The 11024-nt window shown below is 31.9% G+C and overlaps 1 protein-coding gene across 1 annotated transcript; it reads left to right on the plus strand.

Moving 5' to 3' along the window:
* Window positions 1-2224: 2224 nt before the first annotated feature.
* LOC127701790 (sushi, nidogen and EGF-like domain-containing protein 1) lies at window positions 2225-10703 on the plus strand. Its single transcript, XM_052205755.1, has 7 exons — window positions 2225-2350; window positions 3636-3935; window positions 4280-4408; window positions 6798-6948; window positions 7850-7969; window positions 9049-9162; window positions 10582-10703. The coding sequence occupies exons 1-7, from the start codon at window positions 2225-2227 to the stop codon at window positions 10701-10703; spliced, it is 1062 nt and encodes a 353-aa protein (XP_052061715.1).
* Window positions 10704-11024: the final 321 nt, after the last annotated feature.

Here is an 11024-nt window from a genome sequence, read left to right on the forward strand (position 1 = left end):
TCCCGTCATTGTGACATTGTACTATGGTAAATTTGTGTATTCTTGTCTTTACTTTTTGCTAATATGTTTAGTCTATATGCCATTTTGTGCTTCTTTTTTACATATTTGTTAGTTTTTTTAGTGATTAAGATTATAACACGAAGTTGACTGCTGTATTTTTGACATTTTGACCTATTATGTCTATTTGTTTTGTTCACGCATCGTTGTCAATATAATGGAATTTGATGCGACTGTCATATAAGTGAGAGGTTAAGCTAGCTATAAACCCAGGTTCAATCAACCAATTTCTGCATAAGAAAATGCCTGTACCAAGTCAGGAATATGACAGTTATTAGCCATTCGGTTGATGTGTTTGAGCTTTTGATTTTGCCATTTGATTAGGGACTTTTCGTTTTGAATTTTTCCTCGGATTTCAGTATTTATGTGATTTTACTTTTTTTACATTTTAAAGATGAATTGGTTGATTATATTAGCAGACCAACACATTTATTATACTTTAAATGTTCATTTAGTCAACTACTCTAAGGAATTTGAAAGTACAATTGTTTGTATTGAACCAGTACTACTACTCAAACTAGTCAGTCAAATCAGTCCAAGTGTTTTAATACTTTTTAAAGGCCTAAAATTAAAGAGCCTACAATAAAAAATAGAACTTGATGATTTACTTACTCTATATTACACAACGCACAGATCAAATTGGGACAACAAGTTCCAGAATATGTTTTACATTTGGATTTTGGTATTTCAGTTATACTTTGTATAAATAACCTGTTTTAGATTAATGGCTTGTATAATTTCGAAGTCTCTATGGTTTTGTAATGAGATAAGGGAAAATAGTTTCCAGCCTAGATATACAGTATACAATGCTTAATATTTGCGCGCTATTTGTAGAAATTGGAGTCTAAATGAAAAACTAAGTTGAAAAGCATTACGAGTAAGAAGTTCTTAACCACCTCATGTCAATTCAAAATTGTTGACTACTGGGAAAATGTAGCCCTAGAGGCAAACAATGTAGGATAAAAAGTGACACCGAATCAGTGGTTATAGACGCTAATCAAAGATAACAGGCTTATATTGCAGTACCCCAAACTCGTACAACTAATTGCAAATCATATGGGAAAATAGTTCAAAATTACGGTTTAATTAAAAACAAGCTTTTTAACTGTTTTCCGAATAGAAAATATGTTTTTTTCGAAAAATCTTTTTTTGAATTGTGAGTACCGATCGTTGTACCATCTCAGCGAAACAGGATAAAAAACCTAAATAGAAAGGTATCAGAAAGTTCATTCTACATGCTGTAAATAATATCACAGATATTTTGTAATATTATATTCACAAAATGTATATGAATGTTTGATTAATTCTGTTAGTGAAACATTTTACATCTTCGAAATAGTACAAACAAATTACAAATATTACTTAAAGACACAGACATAATTTTCTGAAGAATATTTATACATTTTTATACAATTATTTCATTACAAATATTAGGCCAGGAACAACTGCCATATGGTTAAAAAGTCAGTTCAAAATATTCTCATTACAATGTTTTGTTTGACAGATTTTATCTCTTAAGTTTTGATAATAATAATTTATATTGCACACTTTGACAGTTTATGTTATTATTTCAACCTAAACAAACTTAAAATAAAGAATACAATCATGACACTTGTTGAAGTGTTAACAAGGAGGACCGGTGTACTTACTCAGAAACAGACCTACTGTGTGAAAGTAATCCAATCTATAAGAAAAGCTAATCAAACAGTTAATGTGTGTTATATAAAACGATCAGTAAATCTAAATGAGTCGCAAAGATTAATTGACAAAATTCGACTATTTTAGGACCAAAACATTACGTGAAAACGATCGCATTCCATTCGATCAGTTGTTTCTAACAAAACTTATATTTATTTGTTGCACTATTCATTGATATATACTGATAAATAGTTCTGTTTATCTACTGATTGTATACAGGAAGAGTTATAACATTGGTCAAATATTCATAGTCACGTAATTCACGTAAAGAATAATCATAAAAATAAAAGTAATTATTTTTGATTGGTGTATTTTATTCCGTCTAGATTTTTAATGCTTTCTCTTCCGTAAAAATTGAATATATATTGAGGCAAAGTAGTCACCTTATTATTCTTACACAATGGAAATCTCTAGTGTCTGGTTGATATTCTTTGCCCTTTTTGATGCATGCTCCGCTATTCCACTAAGCATGTTTTATCCATATGGCAATCCATTTCATGATCATCTGTTACCTCCGAACGACGACGACAGTTCAAGTGAAATTCACATCAGTTCATCGTTTCCATTTTTCAACACTAGTCATAGGTCACTATTTGTAAGTATTAAATACACCATTGATAGTATATTCAACTGATGCCTACAATAGTCCAAATCTCAGGCAATTTCTGCAAACAAGGGAGAACACACTTGGGATTTGTGTTGCTCAGTCTTTGCTTTTCTGTGTTGTGTTTTGTGTGTCTGTTGAACGTTTTTAATTTTTAGCCATGGCGTTGTAGGTATATTTTCGACTTAAGAGTTTGAATGTCCATGTGGTATCTTTAGTCTTTTGTTCTGTTCAACTTCAAAGAGACTTTCAAATAAATAATGTAAATATCATTTTCTTTTTGAATCAATTGGTTTTTATAGAAAAAAATTTGTCTTCGCTAATCGTCGTCTTGAATATGGCTTTTGCTTTCCGAAAATCTCTTTAGTTGTTCATTATTCGTTAAGATATTAATCGCATTATATATTTTATGGTATTGGTTGATTCTTTGTCTGTTTCTCTCGGCATAGCTCTACGACAGAAGTGTTTTTGTAAAATTATTCGCCAAACTATAATTGACATAAGGTTCAAATAAAATGTTATAGGTTTTTTTCAATTTATTTTTGTATCTGTTGGTACTTAACACTTTGTCTTCCTGCGGTTTAATCAATCTGAAAGTTTTTCATATACCAAAGCTAAAATGATAAGAACGAGGAAAAAATAACACAGAAATGAAGGTTATTTGACGAAAATGGGACGTGAAGACGGGCGGGAAATTTGGGTCAGAAACTACAATAAGCTACCTTTTTATCTCCAATGGTTTCTGCACTAAGTTTTTGAAGCTCATACAGCGTATACGGAACATCGGATTTTTACGAATATAATATCAAGGATCGGGTTTAACCTGACTTGGTAATTATACTTCTTAAGTCTAATTTTCTGGCTGCATGCAGTGCCGAGTGTTAGATATGGTAAAATTCTGACCTAACAATAGTTTTGTTCTCGAAGGATTATATTACTACAGTGTAGTAACATATCATAGTTCAATCGAACTTAATCAATTCACAACAGTTTCTCCGGGGACAAATCAAAATGGTCAAATTTATATTTTATTTCATTCCTTTTTAATGTATTTACCAATATGTCTACAAAATTAAGAAATCATATAAATGTACATGTATTGTAGTTTAACTAGTATCAGCCATATAATTTTAAAAAGTGCTATAATTTTTTATCAAGCTTGTCATTCAATTTCTGTTACATACTTTTGTATCCATGCTGTTGAATCATTTCAGTTATATCAATTTAAAACGTATTGCCAAGTATGTTTTCTAATGTTATATACCATTTAATTTAGGTAAATACCAACGGAGATTTGACATTTCTGTCTGCTTTAAGAACCTTTACGCCTTCTCCATTTCCATACCTTCAAAATACTAGTACTCAGATAGTTGCTGTATACTGGGGTGATATTGATACCAGAAAAGGAGGAGATATCTGGTATAGGGAAACGACTGACTCTGTATTACTTCAGAAAGCCTCCACAGAAATTCACACAGTTTTCCCTCAGCAATCAGGTTTCAATGCAAGTTGGATATTTGTAACAACTTGGAGTAAAGTTGCATTTTACGGATCTAATTCCATTGGACAGAGAATGGTATGAATACATTTTTTGTTAATCAATTCAGTATGATTTGCATCTTCTTTATCCTAACTTTGTATGCACAATGTTATTATTGAAATACCACAAAAAAAAAAACTGAGGTTAACCAATGCATTTAAAATAAAGTGATAATAATATACCATCTAAACCGTTATTAAAGAATCCTTTTAAAACTTTGGTGGTTTCATTCGTCCGTCTGTCTGTACGCTATTACGTCAATTCCTTATATCAAAATGAAAAGAATAGAATTAAACATGCAGAAATCATTTAGTTTCTGATGACCATGTTTTAATAAAAATGTTATATTATTCATTTAATTATTACTAATTTTATTGTAGCGGAACACATTCCAATGTGTTCTTGTAACTGATGGAATGCATTCTTTTGTAATATACAATTATTATAAAATACAGTGGACATCTGGAACTTCAAATAATGGTACCAATCCAACTGGTTTTGGGTCTCAGGTAAGTACATGTTTTATGGTACAGGTTTGATTTTATATCTTCATTTGATACTTTAGTTGAACAAGTTTCTTATGTCTTTCATACATTGATTAAATATTTTGTCATTTCGGGACTTTTATACCTTGTTTTGCGGTATCGGTTTTGCACATTGCTGAAACCGTACGATAACCTATACTTTTACGTCATTTTTGGTGTCCGAAAGAGAACCTCATCATTGAAATTTATATCACATCGTCTCATTATTCATATAGACATTCCTAGATTTTATATTGGCGACATTTGTATATTGTGCAAAAAAACAAATGATTATCCTTCAAGGTGATACCTTAATTCGAAATTCGCGTTTGTAAACGACAAAATTTCTTCCATTAATTCTACAATCAAGACAATCGTATGTTCTACAAGTTCAAGACGACATGATGCCTTTTCAAAAACTGACATAGCCGGAGAGCTATGTGACCAAAAAAAGGTGTCTTAACAATATGTAAAATATCGATTAGTACACATAAAACATCAAATGAATGAAGACAGTCACGATCTAAAATATAAACTTCTAACGCAAAACTTTGTATCTATGAAATAGCGCATAAAGGATTAAGGTTTTGACTAATATGTGGTAACGAAATCCTTGACTTATTCACTTACCAGAAATGCATACATTACATCTGTTGAAATCTAAAGCGTCACTACAGATATGGACATAGCAAATTCGTTCAATATCAACATCGTAAGATGGTGCTAAAGGAACAATATTGTCCAAAAACGGAAAATATACAATAGGGAACAATACATCGTCCCTGTTGTCGTAATTTGATTTGTAGATTTTTCTCGTGTAAAACTGCAATATCGACATATACCAGAGGACTAGTATTGCTGCTTATATTTGATTTATTTAAAGTTACTATCTTTATGTTAATTAAGTCCGTCGTTTTCATGATAATAATTTGGCATACTATTGTGAAAATCATTGTGAAAGTTTGGATCTCGTTCCATATAATTGTATAAATTTCAGTAATGCCTTTGATAATTATATACGTCACGAAAATACGTCACATTTTTCTGGTGTTGATCCATTCTCGTGACCCGCAGTTTGTGGTGTCCTGTGCTGTCATTAATTCATGCACGATTTTCTAAGCTAATCTGCGGTTTACGTGTTCTAATGTACTATTATACTATGATTTTCTATGTGCTGAGTGTTCTTGCGTTTGTTTGTATTGTATTCCTGTCACATAGTGTTGTCATTCGTGTTAGCGGTACTTTTCAATATTGCCATATACTGTAAACCAACTTATTTTCGCAAGCGATTAATTTTCGCGATTTTAGCGTTTAGAAAAATAACGCGAATATAAATCGTCGCGAATATTTTAAACTTGTATCTTTCCTTATTTAACTGCAACAAGTAAATCAGAAAATCGCGAAAAATAAATAGCCGGGAAGTGGACTAGAAAGGATAAAACGCAAAATAAAGTATCCGCGAAAATAAGTTGGTTTACAGTAAGCGGGAGGTTTGGCTAGCCAAATCACCAGGTTCAACCCATGATTTTTGTTGAAATGTCATGTACAAAGTCAGAAATATGGCAGTTATCAAATAGTCCGTTTCTATGTATGCTTTTCTATGTATGCTTTGTTTTTGTTGCAGTTAAGTGTTTCTGTTGTTCCTTTGGTTTCTTCTTATAGTTCATGTGTTGCCCTTGGTTTTAATTTGCAACCCGGATTTGTTTTTTTCTTAATCGGTTGATGACTTTTGAACAGCTGCATGCTACTGTTGATTTTATTAGGCAGTATATTAAGAGAATTCTGGATTATCTAACTATAATAAAATTGAGAATGGAAATGGGGAATGTGTCAAAGAGACAACAACCCGACCATAGAGCAGACAACAGCCGAAGGCCACCAATGGGTCTTCAATGTAGCGAGAAACTCCCGCACCCGGAGGCGTCCTTCAGCTGGCACCTAAACAAATATGTATATTAGTTCAGTGATAATGGACGTCATAATAAACTCCAAATTATACACAAGAAACTAAAATTAAAAATGATACAAGACTAACAAAGGCCAGAGGCTCCTGACTTGGGACAGGCGCAAACATGCGGCGGTGTTAAACATGTTTTTTGAGATCTCAACCCTCCCCTATACCTCTAGCTAATGCAGAAAAAACAAACGTACAACAGTACGCACAGTAAAACTCAGTTTAAGAGAAGTCCGAGTCCGATATCAGAATAGGAAACAAAAGAAAATAAACAAAATACATATTCGATGTAACGGCAAGTGTTCAAGTGTTGTTGAATCTATTAGTTAAATGTTCATGTAGGAAACTATGAAAAATAAATTTGCTAATAATCATTTTACTTCAAACATCGGTAAATACGCTGTTGACTCTTACTTTTAGGTCGGATTCGATGCTGGAGATGGAGTGAATTACTATGTTGTAAATGGCTCTCGAACACCAGGTATCATAAATATTCCACAGATGTCTAATATTGGAATTCCAGGAAAATATATATTCCGCGTTGATCTTGCTTCCATAGAACAGGCTACTTGTAAGTTTAAAAAATGGTACTTGTACTGTTGCTGTTATGAAAGCATTTAAAAATTAAAAGTTTAAAATGAAAGTCTACAAGCTTTGGAAACATATACTATGAATGCAGTTTGGAGTAAATTGGTGTATGATACCTATTCTAGTTATGCACAACAAGTGATTATGGAATGATCTTCACTAGGATGACTATGTACACTTAAGACCAAATTAATAAAGAGAAAGAAATAGTAAAGAAAGCAAATCGTTTGTTACATTGTCTTAGATAAACTTTGATTTGGGGAGTTTCAACCTTAGATTAGATACATTTTGTTCAAACTTCGACATTTACAAATATTTACACGACAATTCAGATAAAGGAATATGTATAAAATTTATTTGAATTCACAGAAAATGCAAATCTAATACATAATCTATGTAAATTCAAATCTGAATCCCCTTCTACGGTCACATGGTATAGTATTTCATTCCATGGCTTCAGTCTCCAGTTTGGTTTGAAATTTCTTCCTATTGGTTTGGTACAAAACATGATACATATACATATCATATTAACATGTTCACTTTCTGAAAGTATAATAGAAATTATTGCTATCGTTGACCTTCTTAAATTCATCTTATAGTGCAAGAAGGTGGGTGACAACAAAACTTTTCGTCGTCTAAACTCCTACCTACCAAAACAATAGTAAAAACGATACTGGATATACAAAAGAAACATTCAAACTTATAAGTCGAAAACAAACCAACAACTAAATGGTATAACGAAAATGATGAAAAGACAAACGACATTCCTATAAAAACAATGTTTTATCATATTAATATTTAGAACGAGTAGCTGTACACAAAAAACAGTTACAAAATTACAGAAGAATAAATTGCATGACTGTTCAATTACTTTTTACACTTAGTGGTGAACGAGTGTGATGGACAGGTTTGTTTGCACAACGGTACATGCCAAGATTTAGATGGATTGTCAACATGGCGTTGTAATTGTGTTTCTGGATTTACTGGTATACACTGTGAAACAGGTAAATAGCGTTTAAACAGTCTTCTTTCACTTGTTTATACGGACTAAAAGTAAAGAAATATCAGTATCACTATAGTTTATATTTATTCTGTGACAAAGGTATTTTGATGCAATTTTTAAAACAAAATAGGGTCATCGATTCCATACGTAAAGTTTAGTTAATCAAATATTATCACCATTTTTGTATTTGCCGGCTTTGACATTAGATTGATACAAACTAACAGAAATTCCTTTGCTAAATATGTTTGACGACATCGGTAGTGCTCCTGGCAAAAACTTCACAGGTAACCAAAGATGTGCCTGCACGAAACTCACCTGCGGTCGATATCAGATGCTCTGGTATTATAAGAATGGTCTGTTTCACTATCGGCATACGTTCCTATGTTCATTGAATATACACATCCTCTCACCTGTAAACGTAGCAATCGATTTTGTATCAAGCGGCAAAAAAGGACAGTTTAGTGGCAACGTAATTGAAACATATATGTGGTCAGCTGCGATATAGTTATTAAATAAGACCATACGTACATTTTCGGAGGACATACCATAACCCTTGAAAAAAAATTTGTGAGTCTATAGCTTCCTCGTAATTGTCTTTAAAGACGTAAAAAAAAAACAGAAAATTGCTCATTTATTACATTGTGTTATTCTTTCAGATATTAATGAATGTCAAAGCTCTCCCTGTCAGCACCATGGAAATTGTTTGGATTTCCTGAATTACTATACATGTCACTGTATGGCCGGATTCACTGGAAAGGACTGCCAGATCGGTCAGTATCAAACAAAAAATACTTTATTATATTAATAAATCAAAAGGTTAATATGGAAAAGGCATATTGAAATTAATCTTACTTTTATCATTTTTTTCGCTTATCTCTTATCAATATTCAAATGTTTCACCACCCTTTAATTTATTAGATATTATGAATATAAAGTGATTTGTATATGTAACAGCTCGTGTTTAGTAAATATGCATTTGGTACGAATATGACAAAAAAATTTTAAAAAAACGTAGATATTTTTCTATAAATTATGGATGTAAAATTATTCGTTTAATATTGGTTACAACTAATATTTTAGATATTGATGAATGTCAAAGTAGCCCATGCATGAATGGTGCAACGTGTAGAGACAAACATAATTCGTATACCTGTGACTGTCAACAAGGATATGTTGGGAATAATTGTCAGATAGGTGAGTAATTTATTTTTCCTTTAAAAAAATTTAGAAGACAAACATTACCATAAGACAGTAAGATAAAAAGAAAAAGCTCAACCCCACAAAATAGAATATGTAAAATGGAGCGTATCATTTTTTAACAATGAAATAGAACTTACGGTAATTCAAATTATACAGTTTTCCCTCTACAGAAACATAAGAATAAGGAGACGATATGAGATTGGCTTGTTTAAAAAAGTAAAATCACAAAAATACTGAACTCCGAGGAAAATTCAAAAAAGAAAGTCCCTAATCAATTGGCAAAGTCAAAAGCTCAAACACATCAAACGAATGGATAACAACTGTCATATTCCTGACTTGGTACAGGCATTTTCTTATGTAGAAAATGGTGGATTGAATCTGGTTTTATAGCTAGCTAAACCCTTCACTTGTATGACAGTCGCATCAAATTCCATTATATTGACAACGATGCGTGAACAAAACAAACAGACAAAACAGGTAAAAATTTCAAAAATAGGGGTACAGCAGTCAACATTGTGTTATCATCTTAATCACTATAAAAACAAACAAATGTAACGAAGAAGCACAAAAAGGCATACATCAAATTTAACATCCTCATTTTGATTTTTTATTATACGATTATTAAACGGTAACGTAATTGAAACATATCCGTGGTCAGCTGTGATACAGTTATTTTAAAATAAGACCATATGTACATCTTCGGAGGATATACCATAATCCTTTAAAACTCACAAGTCTATAGCTTCTTCGTAATTGTCTTTAAAGACGTCCAATGAACAGAATATGTACTCATTTTATTACATTTGCAGAAATTAATGAATGTCATAGCTCTCCCTGTCAGCACCGTGGAACTTGTTTGGATTTACTGAATTACTATAGCTGTCACTGTATGGCCGGATTCACTGGGAAGGACTGCCAGATCGGTCAGTATCAAACACAAAATACTTTATTATATTAATATCAAAAGTTAATATGGAAAAGGCATATGGCGTTCATTATCACTGAACTAGTATATATATTTGTTTAGGGGCCAGCTGAAGGACGCCTCCGGGTGCTGGAATTTCTCGCGGCATTGAAGACCTGTTGGTGACCTTCTGCTGTTGTCTGTTCTATGGTCGGGTTGTTGTCTCTTTGACACATTCCCCATTTCCATTCTCAATTTTATATTGAAATTAATCTTATTTTCGCTTATCTCTTACCAATATATTAAAATATTTCACCAGCCTTTAACTTATCAGATATTTATGAATATAAAACGTATGAAACTGATTTTTATATGCAACAGCTCGTGTATACTAAATATACATTTGGTACGAAAATGACAAAAAAAATTTAAAATGTGTATTTTCTCTTAATTTTGGAAGTAAAATTATGTGTTTAATATACTTTTATTTATTACAACTGATATTTTAGATATCGATGAATGTCAGAGTAGTCCATGCATGAATGGAGCAACGTGTAGAGACAAGAATAATTCGTATACATGTGATTGTCAACAAGGATATGTTGGGAATAATTGTCAGATAGGTGAGTAATTTATGTTTCCTATCTAAAAACATTTAGAAGACAAACATTAACATAATTCAATAAGATAATAAGACAAAGTTCAAACCCACATAATAGAACAAAGTAGAACATGTAAAATTGAGCGTATCATTTTTAACATGGAAATAGAACTTACGGTAGTTGAAATCATACAATTTTCCAAAAATACAATCATAGGGAAAAAGATACGAAAAGAGATTAGTTTGTTTAAACGGTACTAATTTTTCTGCGCCAGTTGTGCATTTTGACTCTTTATGTCTGTTCAGTGATGGTCGAGGCCAAAATATCTGAAAGTACAAAACCTTATTCGT

Source organism: Mytilus californianus, unplaced genomic scaffold, assembly GCF_021869535.1.
Source record: "Mytilus californianus isolate M0D057914Y unplaced genomic scaffold, xbMytCali1.0.p SCAF_5, whole genome shotgun sequence".
NCBI classification, from domain to species: Eukaryota; Metazoa; Mollusca; class Bivalvia; order Mytilida; family Mytilidae; genus Mytilus; species Mytilus californianus.